Source organism: Pleurodeles waltl, chromosome 1_2 (assembly GCF_031143425.1).
Source record: "Pleurodeles waltl isolate 20211129_DDA chromosome 1_2, aPleWal1.hap1.20221129, whole genome shotgun sequence".
NCBI lineage: Eukaryota > Metazoa > Chordata > Amphibia > Caudata > Salamandridae > Pleurodeles > Pleurodeles waltl.
Genome location: NC_090437.1, coordinates 43,516,394 through 43,531,880, shown reverse-complemented (window position 1 = coordinate 43,531,880; position 15,487 = coordinate 43,516,394). Strand labels below are relative to the sequence as shown.

Below are 15,487 nucleotides of genomic sequence, written 5' to 3'. Positions count from 1 at the left end.
GCAATTAGATGTGCTACTGATGCAGCTGATACAGCAGCAAGGGGGGTCAACACTAGCATAGTAATCAGGGGACATGCATTGTTGAGCTGTTCAGGTTATAAACCTGAGATACAGCAAGCTGTATTAAACATGCCCTTTGATAAGGAGCATTTATTTGGACCAGAGGTGGATACTACCATAGAGAAGCTTAACAAAGACTCAGAAACAGCTTAGGCTATGGGTGCACTATACACCACACCCACTAGAAGCACTTTTTGTAGGCCCCAATTTAGAGGTGGTTTCAAACCATCACTCACAGAGCCATCCACCTCGCAACAAAAACAGGGGTCACACTTCAACAACAGAGGCTCAAACAATAGAGAAAGATGTAAAACATCTGCCTTCAGAGGTTCCTCCACCTCAACAAAACAGTGACGTCTGACAAAATCCTTCAGCCTATTTATCTCCTGTGGGAGGCAGGATGGTAATTTTTTTTATCCACAATGGTACAACATCACCACAGATCAATGGGTTCTATCAATTACCCAGTATGACTATTGTCTAGAACTAATTTCCACTTCACCAAAAAATCCTCTTCGTTCCCACACACACTCTCACGACCATCTCACTCTGTTAAAAGTGGAAGTACAGTCCCCTCTTCTCAAAGGGGCTATAGAACGAGGATCTCCAACCCAGCAAGGGTCAGGAGTATATTCACTTTACTTCCTTATACCCAAAATGGATTTTTCATTAATACCAATTTTAGATCTCAGGCCTCTCAATCTATTCATACTCTCAGAGCGTTTTCATATGGTCACTCTGCAAGATGTTATACCTCTATTACAGCAAGGGGATTATATGACTGCATTGGATCTCAAAGATGCTTATTTGTATATTCCCATTCATCCAGCACACTGCAAATATCTAAGATTTGTCAATGCGGGAAAGCACTACCAATTCAAGGTATTACCATTTGAGGTAACAGCTCCAAGGGTATTTACAAAATGCTTGGCAGTAGTAGCAGCATTTCTCAGAAAACAACACATACATATTTTCCAATATCTAGACGATTGGCTGGTAAAGGCCAATACCATTCAAACTTGCCAGCAACACAGTACTTTGTAAATCTTCTACACGATTTGGGGTTAACAATAAATTACCTCAAATCTCATATCCAACCAGCCTTATCTGGGAGCAATTCTGAACACTTAGTCAGAATTAGCATATCCAAACCCAGTAAGGATTCAGGCTTTTCAAAATCTCATTTTTCACTTAGAACAGAATCATAATTAGACAGTGAAGCTAGTGATGGAACTTTTGGAAATGATGGCTTCCTGTATAGCCATAGTTCCCCATGCAAAACTACACATGCGTCCACTGCAACAGTGCCTTTCTCGACAGTGGTCTAAATCACAGGGTCGTCTTCAGTATCTAGTGTTGTTGGACCGCCAGACTCACCGCTGTCTGCAGTGGTGGAATCCCACCAACCTTGCAAAAGGGTGGCCCTTTCAGGATCCTGTGCCTCACATCACTCTCATGACAGACGCATCACAGACAGGTTTGGGAGCTCACCTCAACATCACCATACAAGGGAAATGAGATCCCATTCAACAGACTTCACATAAATTATTTGGAATTAATAGCAGTCTTCCTAGCACTCAAAGCATTCCTTACACAAATCTCACACAAGATAGTGTTAGTACACAAAGACCATATGCCAACAATGAATTATCTGCAAAAACGGGGGGAGGAGAGGGGGGGGACTCACTCATCTCAATTGTCCCGTCTAGCTCAGACAGTTTGGAAGTGGGTAATTCATCCACAAGTACTTTAAAAATACTTTCAATTATGGGGAACACCAGAGATAGACCTCTTCACCACCGCAGAAAACTCAAAATGCCAAACTTCGCGTCCAGATACCCACACCCTCAGTCCAAGGGCAATACTCTGTGGATGAATTGGTCAGGGATATTTGCTTGCGCTTTTCCACCTCTCCCACTTATTCCATTCCTAATACGCAAATTGAAACAAACATCCCTCACCGTGATTCCCGTAGCCCCCACATGGGCATGTCAGCATTGGTATACAACGCTGCTGGATCTGTCTGTGGTTCTACATCACAAACTTCCATACAGACCAGATCTTTTTACTCAAAAGAGAGGTAAAATCAGACATCGAAACGTCAAGACACTCAATCTTGCGACATGGCTTCTGAAGTCATAGAGTTTGGCTACTTACAACTTCCTTCTGAATGTATGGACATTCTAAAAGAAGCACACAACCCTTTAACTAGACAGTGTTATGCTGCTAAATGGAAATGTTATGTATATTATTGTCAACTTAAAAATATTGATCCACTTAAGGCCTCAGGACAAGGCATTGTATGTTATTTGGTACATTTGCAAAAAGCAAATTTAGCATATTATCCTATTAGGCTTCATTTAGCAGGCATAGCTGCTTACTTCCGAAACAGACAACATGTTTCTTTAATTTGAATTCCTGTAATCAAGGCATGTATGGAAGGCCTTAAGACAGTTATTCCACCCAGAGTTTCTCTACCTCCTGTATGGACCTCTTAACATTGTACTTACTAGACTGATGGGTCCACCATTGGAACCCATACACTCCTGTGCTTTACAATTAATTTAATGGAAGGTTGCTTTTTTATTAGCTATAACTTCTTTAAGTAGAGTTAGTGAGAAATAAGCATTCACTTTAGGAGAACCCTTCTTCCAAATACACAAAGACAAAATAGTACTTAGAAGAAAACCAAAGTTCCTACCTAAGGTAGTTTCACCTTTTGATATTAATCAATCATTGGAGTTGCCAGTCTTCTTCCCACAACCAGACTCAGTCGCTGAAAGAGCTCTCCACACACTGGATGTTAAAAGAGCTCTTATGAATTACATTGACAGGACAAAAGGTTTTAGGAAATCGAAGCAACTATTCATAGCTTTTCCAATGCCTCACAAGGCTAATCCAATTTCAAAGAATGGATTAGCTAGATGGATGGTCAAGTGTATCCAAACTTGTTATTCAAAAGCTAAAAGACAAGTACCAGTATCTCCTAAAGCACACTCTGCCAGGAAAAAAGTGCCTCTAGGCCTTTTTAGGAAACATTCCAATAGCAGATATTTATAAACCTGCTACTTGGTCTCCACCATGTACATTTACTAAACACTACTGTGTAGATGTTCTAGCTCGTCAACAAGCAAATGTTGGCCAAGCAGTCCTTAGGACATTATTTCAAGCTACTCCAACTCTGACAGGCTAGCCACCACGTATTTTGGAGCGGACTGATTTAAGTCTTTGCAAAGCATGTGTATCTACAGTTACACATGCCATTGAACGGAAAATGTTACTTACCCAGTAGACATCTGTTCGTGGCATATCGGGGGTCATTAAGACCCCAGTGGTAAAAACCACCTACCACTGCGGCGACTGCCGCTAAAAGACTGTTGCTGCGGCTACCAGCCGTCCGCCGGATTATAACCACAGCCAGATTTCCGCCAGAAGGATGGCTGAAATCCGGCTGTGGCCATGCCGGCAGATGGCAGTAAGGTGGTGCTGCTGCCAGCAGCAGCGCCACGCCAGTAGACCGCCTCCGGCCGGATCATGAGGATAATACGGCCTGGCGGTGTTCTGCTGGCGGACGCTGCTGCTGGCAGCAGCACCCCATCCCGTCTCCTGCCGGAGGACCCCCTGACTACAGGTAAGTGGGTGCTCCGAGGGAGGTGGGGGGGGTTTTGTGTTTGTGTGTGTGTGTGTATCTGTGCATACATATATGCGGGTGTCGCGTGTTGTGTGTGCGCATGTGTGGATGTGTGAGTGCGTGTATGTTGAGTTGTGTGAATGCGTGTATGTATGTAAGTGTGTGTGAATTTGTGTGTGAATGGATGAATGTTGGAATGGGTGTGTATGCGTGTGACCGTGTGTGAAGGGAGGGGCGTGTATGGGGGAGGGTTTGGAGAGGAAGGGGGGAAACCTGTGGAGGGAGAGTGGGCGGGAAAGACCCCTATCAGTGACAAAGAAGGGATTCCCTGTCGCTGACAGTGCCTACCTCCATGGTTTTTGTGGCAGTAAGGTGGGGTCATAATCCTGCAGGCGGGCAAGTGACGGCCTCTCGGCTGGAGAGTGAAGTCTCCAGCCTGGCAGGTGTTACCGCCGTGGCGGTCTGTGTGGTACATTGGCGGTTTGGCAGTACTTTCCTCCATATTAACGCCGACCGCCGGGGTCATAATGACCCCTATAGTGCTGTAGATTCACCTGTGCCCTCCCTCCTCCACATAAGCCTGTGGTTGTTGTAGTACAACATATTGAAAATATGTACATACATTGCATGGATGTTTATTTTAGTTACTATCTGCTTATACATATATACTCTTTACTTCACCGGTCTGCGGGAAAACAATCTAACAAAGGACTCAATGCCCATGCGCAGTTTCACCAAGAGAAGGAGTCACTCAATCTCGTGACTCAAAAGTATTCTTTGAAGAAAAACAACTTGCAACACTCTGAGCCCAACACTAGATGGCAGACTTATGCAAAGCATGTCAATCTACAGCATTACATGCCACGACAGATGTCTACTGGTAAGTTACGTTTTCCTTTTTGTCTATTTTTTGGGTTGGGCAGAACACAGAACACAGAGTACAGGACAGTCTGAACAGTAAGATGACTCTGGCAGCCTATTGCCTGGATGTTAGAAATGGGGTTCCTGGTTGGCTAGGGTAGGCACCTCAGCCTAGTAGTGGAGTTACGGTAATTTTCCGGGAGCCTGGTAGAAACCGATACACTTATGGAAACGGGTAGGCCGCATGTGCCCCTGCACGCCTACTACAGAAAATGCAGGAAGTTTTAGTAGGGCCTCTGTGGAGGACTTGGCCTGTATGCATACTCCAGATATCGGTGTCCAAAGTATGGAGGTGCTATCCCAGCAAGCGAGGCCCGTGGGCCCAGCCCAAAGTGAGGAGCGTGGCATTGCACCCACCCAGTAGAGAATGGCAGGGGACCCTCCTTGGGGCCCCCTTATGTAGGATCACAACAGGGGCAGCTGCTGTGGTGCAAGATCTAGGCAGCCTGCCACTGGCGCTCCAAGCACAAGTAAGGCAGGCTTAGGTGCCAGCAGCCGGGTCTTATTGCAACTGTATCATTAGACCAAATACATCACACTATGCACATTATGCACTCCCAGTAGAAGACTCAGTATTGTCATAATGCAAAGTCCAGCAGTTGCATATGGTCAGTAAGTGCCTCAGTCGTAGGAGGCATTAGGTTGGCTGCTTGACCAAGGGGCGGTGGGGATGTTACTCCGGGGGCGCACCCCCACAGGCAAATGGGGCTTGTAAGCTTGCACCGCACTTCAAGGGCATGCAGCCGCTATCAACAGTGTGCACGGTGGGGTGAGACCCCCTCTCGGGCACAGTATTTTTTATGTGGCAGCGGGAGCCCATCTCCCCAGGGCTCTTCCTCTGGAAAAGTGTTGCCGCTGGGGGAAACCTTCGTGGTATGGGCTGCGCACCCAGGAGGAATGCAGCCCTGGGCCTTTGGCGCACAATCTGGGAAGCGAGTGTCATTGGCAGAGGACAACTGCTGAGTCCCTGGGGAGCACTCACTCCTTCACGACATAGAGCACTTGAGCTGTCGTTGTTGAAAGTGATGGCTCAGCCATGTGCTAGGAGAAATATACAGCGACTCACCATATGCTAGAGGTGCACATATGAAGTAGAAATGAGAGGCACTCACTAGCACTATGACAGCAGGGGATAGGGGCAGCAACCAAGGCCCACCACGAGTTGGGCCTGTGGGAGTACACTTTGAACACTCAGCAGGGCAGCAGGCCAGCTCATCAGAACAGACAGTCTAAATGGCAGGGATGGTGGTTTCTCCTGGCAACTCAGCAGTGTCCAGTGGGAATAAATTCAGGGTACAGGGTGGCAGCAGGGCAACAGGCAGAACAGCAATCCAGATGAGTCCTTTGGACCCCCCAGTAGACACCAGGCAGCAGGGCAAGAAAAGAAGAGCTGTTCAGATGAGTCCTTTGTGCAATCCAGCAGTCCCTCTGACAGAGGTTTGGTCCCAGTTCCAAAAGTGCTCTACCAAATCGGGAGTCAGCCCCTGTACTTATACTCAAAAATTTCTTTGTTCAGGGGGTAACTCCAAAAGAGACCTTCAAAGTGAAGCTCAACACCCTTTCAACCCGGCTCTGTCTTCAGACATCAGTAGGAGGTAATCAGTCCATTGTGTGAAGGCAGGGCACAGCCTATTCACATGTAAAGTGTCAACAACTCTTCCTCTTAGTATGCAGATGCCTCTTCTGTCACACCCAGCCCCTCCTGTGTGATGGCTGTCTGGACAGTATGCACTAAGTGAAGCTGGCACTCTGCCCCAAACATGGATTGGAGTCGGGCTGCACAAGCACTAGAGCTATAACCACAGATAAATGCCAACTTTCTAAAAGTGGCATTTCTACTATGGCAGTAAAAAATCCACCTAAATCAAAATGCAGAATTTCTCACTACCATTCCAAACATACTAAACATGCTCACTCTGTTCCCCAGAGATCAGAAAATACCACATAGACATATGTCAGGGCATTTCCAATGCAATCCTATGAGGGGAGCAGCACTCACAGTAGTGAGAAACTAAATAGGCTGTTTGTTGCTACTAGGACATTTAGTACATTAAGAGATGTGTCCTACCTTTGAAATTCGCAGCACCCTGCCCATAGGGCTATCTAGGGCCTACTTTAGGGGTGACATACGTGTAAAAAGACAGTTTATGCCTTGGCAAGTAGTTTGACTTGCCATGTTAGTGTGGCAGAAAACTGTGCATGTAGGCCCTGCAGTGGCAGGCCTGAGACAGGTTTGAAAGGAAGTTTCTGTGGGTGGCACAATCTGCACTGCAGTCCCACTAGTAGCATTTAATTTACAGACCCTGGGTATATGTTAGACCACTTTACAAGGGATTTGCAGGTAAATTAAATAAGCCAAACAGGTGCAAGCCAATTATACCAAGTTATCGGGGGGAGAGTACATGCACTTTAGCACTGATTGGTAAAGTGCCCAGAGTCCTAAAGCCAACAAACAGAGGGTCAAAAAATAGGAAGAGAAAGGCAAAAGGTTTGGGGATAACCCTGCAGAAAGGGCCATTTCCAACACTCACAGCAATGAGGAACCTTAACAAGCACTTCCCTATTTGACAATTAACATTGCAGAAACAATTGTTTGCTCTTGACTATCCATAGATTTATATTTTCATCAGTCAGAAAGAAAGTTGGCAAAGTATAAAGTGATATTTTGTCACAAGATTTGATATTAGGAACACATAAGTGGATGTTTATTTTGCATATTCCCTCTGCACTGTTAATTGTGTTCAGCTTACATGTTTGTCTTATTAAATTGTAACCTTGACAAAACAGCATGTTGGTTTATACTTTCTATTCATTTCCAATAACCTGTTCTGTTGTACATGCAAAATCTTTGTGTATTCGCTTGCACTATGATTTGGTATATAATGTTAATACATATATTTTGAAGAATGTATAGTGTAATGTTATATAGTCAATAAAAACTCTCAAGAAATAGTATAGTGTAGTCTGTAGTACATTGTATTCACCGTCATTGAACTAGGTGCTTCTACAATTCCTAAATCTAATCCACTACACACTGAAGAGGGATACCAATGTCTTATGAGACCATCTGATTGCTAACAAATATATTACCAGCGACTCGCCCAGTTTGACTCCAGAGACTAAGAGGACTAGGTCAGCTGACTGTGACTGATGTGTAACAAACTCTAATATTTGACTGTGGTGTAACAGTGCGGCTGCAATAAGTATCCTTGTGTCTGACTGTGAACTTCAGTTGGATAATTTAGCCAAAGAAACAGGTGAAAGATGGATCAATATTAGTGAGAGATGTAGAACAATCAGCCCTAGGACTGAAAATACTGATTTAGAGCCACTGAGCTGGAATGTTGCTTTACTCACCTGTCTTGCGGCCAACCTGTGAGGAAGTAGTCCAGAGTTGAGATCTGTCATTGCACAAATAAGTAAGTGCCATCTTCATTAAGTAAACTCATAGCCCTACATCATATCACTTTTGAAAATTGTAGAATTGTGCTCCAGTATACTCTGTGAATTATTGTAGAAAACCTAGTCTACTCCCATACTCCAAAGGGTCCCGGAATGCCTTCAATGCCAAGGATCCTGGATTTTCTCATGCTGAAATTCGTTAAGAACTGCTTTTGCTGGATCAGTGCAAAGAATGTCCAGTCTAGAGGACATCATCTATCTGAGATCATACTGAAAACAATTCAGCAGACACTTCCCAGATATGTGAAACTCCATTTGCCACCCTGGTTGCCACCCCTTTCCCCCCCCCCCCCCCCCCCAAATGAGATTGAATTAAATATTCATTTTCTGGGCTACACAAAAGAACCAAAACACAAAGGGCTGATATACCAGCAGCTTGTAGGGCTTGCCACCAAAGTGATTTGTATAGGGTGCTTCAGAAAGAATGCCCATCTTAAGTGTAACTCAGTGCCATACTTCACCCCCCACAGGGCACCTCAGTATGAACAAACATCCCGGAACCTCAGTCGAGTTGATAGGTAATGACAACTCCATGCAGCAAGCACACTAGTCTATCGTGCCAGTGGGCCATTCTATAAGGCTTGAGCCTAAAACGGTTTGCCTATTCAGGTTTCAACTACTAGCTGAGCTCCACCTTGGCTTTCTTGTACACGGTCCAGTACCAGAATATGTGAAACTCTGTCAGCGATGCAATACCTTCAGGGGGACTCCTGCTCAATAAGTGTTCAGTGATCCAGTATAAGCAGCACATTGTTCTGCTGCAGTCTTGAAGTCCTGGTACTGTGTGTCAAAATATAAAGCTTTCTTAAGTGTTTCACTGGTCTCAATTACAGAGCACACTTGTGGCTGTAGTGTTGGCTTGGGCTGGTGGCCCCACACTACACCCTCCACCTCAGGCCACACTGTTGGTTAGCAGGGAATTAGTCTATAACACTGTATCTCCATCCGTTCTGCATGTGCAAGGATGATGGTCATTTGAGAGGAAAACAAGCATGTACCCCAGCACCTTTAAATTATTGAAATAAAAGTGCTCCACCAGAATTCTGAGCCATGAACCGGGGTTTTTGTGTACCCAGAAAAATGTGCATGTGCCTCACACAGACAATTGAAAAAGTGAGCGACTGCCTGTCAGCAAATCTGCGTGTGTTGCACCTATTAAGAACAGCTCGGCCAGCACCTATGCACAGGCCAGGTCTTTCTTAGCACAAGACATTACATCACAACGGGTGATCATGGTACAGTGCTGTCCTGCAGTTTGTTCTGACATGGTAGTATCCAAGCTTAATCACATTTAGCCTCCAACCACCACAGACTTTGCAACCCCTGCAGAATTTGTAGTTTGATGGCAGTAACTTGGTGCATTCGTAATGTCAATCCGTTTAAAGCTGAAGACCATGCTGGAAAGGATGTGCGCTTCCTCTTGGTGACAGTGTGTCTGAGCATGCACATTATGCCCATTGCATACAGCAAGTAGCATTGATCTCTGTTGTGCTACAGTACTCCAGTTTAGGCTTGCAAAAAGTGGCCGCAACAGTCTAGATGAGACCTATGAATGAGCACCCGTCATGATCTCTCGAGGGCCATGTATAATCCTTACACAGGTTTTTAGGACTAATAGTTCAGAGCACAATATTACTCTTTTGATTGTTACCCTTGCACAAATGATTGTCTTAAGGACATAACTTTGCCTGCCCCTCTGCAGGCTGCAACCAATTGTCATAGCAGACAGATGAATAAATAGGAAAAGAAAAAGTATTTGAGAGTCACTAGTTCGTTCTTTAGTGTGTCAATGTATACTTTCCCACTGCTTCCATACCAAACGTTTCTGGATACTTTTTCTTATATGCTCCCGTTTTGGATGTTAGTAAAGAAGGAGATGCCTATCTCAGCATCCGGTCCTAGCATAAAATTAAATCCTTAATAAGTATACTTCTTCCTACAGTGGTCGGACAAACACTTTAAAAATAAGCTTACAATGATTTATAACATGAAGTGTGTTCAACCACTGTTTCACAACTCAGTTTATTGTTTAGTTTTACATTTGGGGAAATATATGTTTATACAGGATATATAATGGCAATGAAAAAAACATTCTGTGAGCACATTTATCTGTGGTAATCTGAGACTCTACATTTATTGTTCAAATTCAGTCCTTCTGTCTCTTGACCATTCCTTGGCTTTGTACAACACACACCCTAGCAATCTGTTCCACTTGTACTTTAGACGGGAACCCTTCTTTACAAACCAGACACAACTTTGCATTGGTGAGCCTAGAATGATCTAATGCTCCTACCAACATCTGAGAGAGATGAGAGAGCTGGGAATAAAATGGATCATCTTTTTGAGAACTGATTTGGAAAAATATATATTCTTATGGACTGTTGTTGATTTGCAACATCCTTCTAAGACTGAAGCCTAGTAAGACTTTCACTGATCGAATCAGTTGTCATTTTTGGCTTGGGAGGGGAGGGATAGCAGGAAAATACTTGGATCTTTTTAGAAATCTAAGTGACATTAGATATTGTTTAGCTGGTGCTCACATTAATCTGAGTTACTACCGCTAGGCTGTTATTAACTCCTTGCTATTAGCACAATCTGCCAGTGACAGGGAGGATGGCATAATGTTTAGAAAAGGCCTCTCATCATTAGTATCTTAGATGCATTTAGTTCACATGCCCACAGTTAGAACAACCACCTAACATTCAACCTAATTATATTGTTCATTGAAAATAATATACTAAAATGTTATTCACTGAGCTCTAACGCTTAATACTATAGAACAGCAAAACATATTTTCTTAATTAACTATTGTATCTATCTTGCTGTAGATAATGAATATTTCTTTGTGGATCCTGAGCTAAAACTATCCAAAGTGGCTCCAGAAGGATGGAAGGAGGACCCAAAGAAGAAAAGCAAAACCGTTATTCACTTCTGCATGTTTTTCCGGGTTAAGTTTTTTGTGGATGATGTCAGCTTAATTCAGTAAGTCATTGTCATTCTCAAATTGACTTCCGACTGTTTTGCACATTCAGTCTATGATTATATTTAAAAACACGGCTGTATGGTTTCATCCACCTCCTCACAGGCACAGTCTTACCAGCCACCAGTACTATCTTCAGCAACGGAAAGACATCTTGGAAGAACGATTGCACTGTGATGATGAAGCAGCTTTACTCCTAGCTTCGTTGGCTCTACAAGCAGAGTATGGAGATTATCAGCCTGAGGTAAGGCATGTTTGTTTTGGTGGACCTGATTTATTTTATAAATGTTGTTGTATGGTAAGTACTATGGATTGTCATTGAGGTGTCCTTTCATCTGCACACAGTCGGTAGAACAAGTTGAAGTTGAGATACTACTTCTGCCCATGAGGCAATATCAGCTGAAAGAAAGATGATTGACACCCACAAATGTAAAGAATTGTTCAATGGCATGTGTAGCTGCAGATACACATGCTGTGCACTGTTCCTGCCATCTAGTGTTGGGCTTGGAGTGTTACAAGTTGTTTTTCTTCTAAGAAGTCTTTTCGAGTCACAGGACCGAGTGACTCCTCCCTTTCGGCTCCATTGCGCATGGGTGTCGACTCCATCTTAGATTGTTTTCTTTCCGCCATCAGATTCGGACGTGTTCCTCTTCGCTCCGTAATTCGAATCGGGAAAACTTAGAAAATCATCAAAATCCGTCGGTATTGTTTGCGTTTGGGACCGGTTTAGTATAAACACATCAGCACCGACAACAAGACCGCTTCGGTGGCCCTTCGGGGCTTCTGCACTTAACCAAGGCCTGGTCGGCCCAACCACACCTGTCGTCGAAGACTCATGGACCGGACACCCTTCTGTTTCAGTCCGACGTTTCACGCCAAGTATCCTTATACAGACCAGCATCGGGTCTGTAACCTGTGTTTATCGCCCGAACACAGAGAGGACACTTTTGAGGCCGGCAAAGCTTTTCGATCCAAGAAGACCCTAAGAGATCAACGCGCAAGACGTTTACAGATGGCATCAAAGCAGACCTCGACGTCAAGGAAGAAGAAACGAGAATCTCCATTCAGGGTTCGGACTCGGATGACGCCGACGGGGATCGGCCATCAACGGCGGCGCAAAAAGTGAGTACACCTGCCCTGTCCCAGACCCAAGGTCAGATAAAAAAAACAAAAGGCCTTGGGGACGCCACTGCCGGAAGGCCATGACTCGACCCACAGAAAAGGCAGTGACCAAATACCATTATCGGCACCGAAAAAGGCCAAAATATTGCCGAAGACCTCTGACTCGGGTCGAGAAACCGGCACCGAAAAGAGTCGACATCGAGTGGTCGAGTCAAGCAAACCTCGGAAAAGCCTCTCAGAGCCGAGACCAACAGTTACCATGGGGGTTTCCGTACCGAAAAAAACAGCTTCGGAGCCGAAAAAGACGTCCTATACAGAAGAGCAGGGGCTCTCTCAACAGCTCAAGGAAAGGCACAGATTAGAGCAGGAACTGACTTTGGAAGAGCTTGACCAAACTCAACCAAGGCTACAAATCCAAAAAGACACAGGGAAAATACAAACCATCCCTCTGCTCAAGTTCAAAAGAAAACTGGCTTTTCATGAGACTGAAATGCAATCCAAAGCCAAGGTGGTTAGAGAAAAGTCACCACCCCCACATTTCTCACCACAAACGTCCCCACTTCAATCACTGCAACTGTCACCAGTGGGTACACCAATGGCACAGTCACCCACACATACTGGGATGACACAGGACGATGCGGACCCCTGGGATCTCTACGACTCACCAGTTTCGGACAACAGTCCGGAGTGTTATCCTTCAAAACCTTCACCTCAGGAGGATAGCACGTCCTACACACAGGTACTGGCCAGAGCAGCAACATTTCACAAGGTTACAATGCATTCAGAACCAGTGGAGGATGACTTTCTGTTTAACGCTCTGGCATCCACACATGCTTCGCACCAAAGCCTGCCAGTGTTACCGGGCATGCTTAAACATTCACAAAAGGTTTTCCAAGAACCAGTAAAAGGGAGAGCCATCACGCCAAGGGTCGAGAAAAAATATAAACCGCCCACGTCAGACCCTGTGTTTACTACACAACAGCTCCCTCCGGACTCAGTTGTAGTGGGGGCTGCAAGAAAACGGGCAAATTCAGTTATCAGGGGATGCACCACCCCCTGATAAGGAAAGCCGTAAGTTCGACGCGGCAGGGAAAAGAGTGGCATCACAAGCGGCCAATCAGTGGCGTATTGCCAACTCACAAGCCCTCCTTGCCCGCTACGACAGAGCACATTCGGACGAGATGCAGGATATTATCCAACATCTACCAAAAGAGCATCAAAAACGTGCCCAACAAGTGGTGGAGGAGAGACAGGCCATCTCCAACAACCAGATCCGCTCTGCACTAGACTCTGCTGATACAGCAGCACGGACTGTCAATACAGCAGCCACATTTAGAAGGCATGCCTGGCTGCGAAGTTCTGGTTTTAAACCATAGATACAGCAGGCGGTATTGAATATGCCGTTCAATCAACACCAGCTATTCAGGCCGGAGGTGGACACCGCAATAGAAAAAATGAAAAAGGACACAGACACGGCCAAAGCCATGGGCGCGCTCTACTCCTCTCAATACAGGGGAACATTTAGGTAACCACAGTTTAGGGGAGGGTTTAGACACCAACTCTCAGAACCATCCACCTCCCAAACAAAACCCACTTACCAGTCTCAGTACCAGAGAGGGGTGTTTTGTGGTTCCTACAGAGGACAGTTCCCAAGAGGAAGAGGGAAATTTCAGCCTGCCAAGCAAACCCCTAGTAGCAAGCAGTGACTTCAATGTCACACTTCCCCAACACACATCACCAGTGGGGGGGGGAGATTAACAAAATACCACAACAATTGGGCACACATTACCACAGACACATGGGTTCTATCAATTATCCAACATGGTTACTGCATAGAGTTCACAAAATTCCCTCCAGATGTTCCCCCAAGAACGCACAAGATGTCAATACAACACCTAGACCTATTACAAATAGAGGTCCAAGCACTACTAGCAAAACAAGCCATAGAACTAGTACCTTATCACCAGAAAGGAACAGGGGTTTACTCCCTATATTTCCTTATTCCAAAAAAAGACAAAACGTTAAGGCCTATTCTAGATCTCAGAACGTTAAATCTCTTCATCAAATCAGATCATTTCCACATGGTAACACTACAGGACGTAGTTCCCTTACTAAAACCAGGAGAATACATGGCAACACTGCATCTAAAAGATGCGTATTTTCATATACCCATTCATCCATCTCACAGGAAATACCTCCGGTTTTTAATACAAGGCAAACATTAACAATTCAAAGTGTTGCCCTTCGGAATAACGACACCCAGGGTATTAGCTGTAGTAGCAGCTCATATAAGCAGACATCACATGCACTTATTCCCGTATCTAGACGATTGGCTAAAAAAAGCCAAGACTCAACAACAATGTCAAATTCGCACGCAATATGTAATAGATACTCTACACAAACTAGGGTTTTCTATAAATTACCAAAAATCTCATTTACAACCATCCCAAATACAGCAATACTTGGGAGCCACACTCAACACACAAAAAGCAATTGCCACTCCAAGTCCACAAAGAGTTCAATTGTTTCAAAATATAAGATCAAGCATGCAGCCAAACCAACAATACACGGTCAGGTTTGTGATGAAACTACTAGGCATGATGTCCTCATGCATAGCTATTGTCCCAAACGCAAGACTACACATGCGGCCCTTGCAACAGTGCCTAGCAAGACAATGGACGCAGGCACAGGGTCAACTACAAGATCTAGGGCCAGATGTAGCAAAGGGTTTTACCCATTCTGTCCTTATGGGAAAATGTGTTTGTACATATGGCCCCTAGTGTTGATAGACCGCCAAACACACTATTTGCTTCATTGGTGGAACCCTGTAAATTTAAACAAAGGGTGGCCTTTTCAAGACCCAGTGCCTCACGCCATTATCACAACAGACGCCTCCATGATTGGGTGGGGAGCACACCTCAACAGTCACAGCATAAAAGGTCAGCGGGACAGTCAACAAAAACAACTTCACATAAATCTCTTAGAACTGCTAGCAGTCTTTCTAGCACTAAAAGCCTTTCAGCCCCTTCTAGTCCACAAACACATTCTTGTCAAAACAGACAATATGACAACAATGTATTATCTAAACAAACAGGGGGGGGGGGGGAGACACACTCGTCACAACTGTGTCTCCTATTACAAAAAATTTGGCATTGCCCAATTCACAACAACATTCGCCTGATAGCACAGTATATACAGGCATTCACAATCAGTTAGCCGACAATCTCAGTCAAGATCACCAGCAAACTCACGAGTGGGAAATACATCCCCAGATTCTACAAGATTACTTCTACCGCTGGGGGGACACCAAA

The 15,487-nt window shown here is 44.7% G+C and overlaps 1 protein-coding gene across 9 annotated transcripts in view; it reads left to right on the top strand.

The window, feature by feature from the left end:
• PTPN13 (protein tyrosine phosphatase non-receptor type 13) overlaps positions 1-15,487 on the top strand; it is a 1,045,801-nt gene that overhangs the window by 457,179 nt on the left and 573,135 nt on the right. For all 9 annotated transcript variants that reach the window (XM_069236135.1, XM_069236143.1, XM_069236122.1 and 6 more), the window contains exons 13-14: positions 10,903-11,056; positions 11,160-11,298. In XM_069236135.1, coding sequence (XP_069092236.1) covers positions 10,903-11,056; positions 11,160-11,298 — 293 coding nt within the window. The remainder of the gene's footprint in view (positions 1-10,902; positions 11,057-11,159; positions 11,299-15,487) is intronic.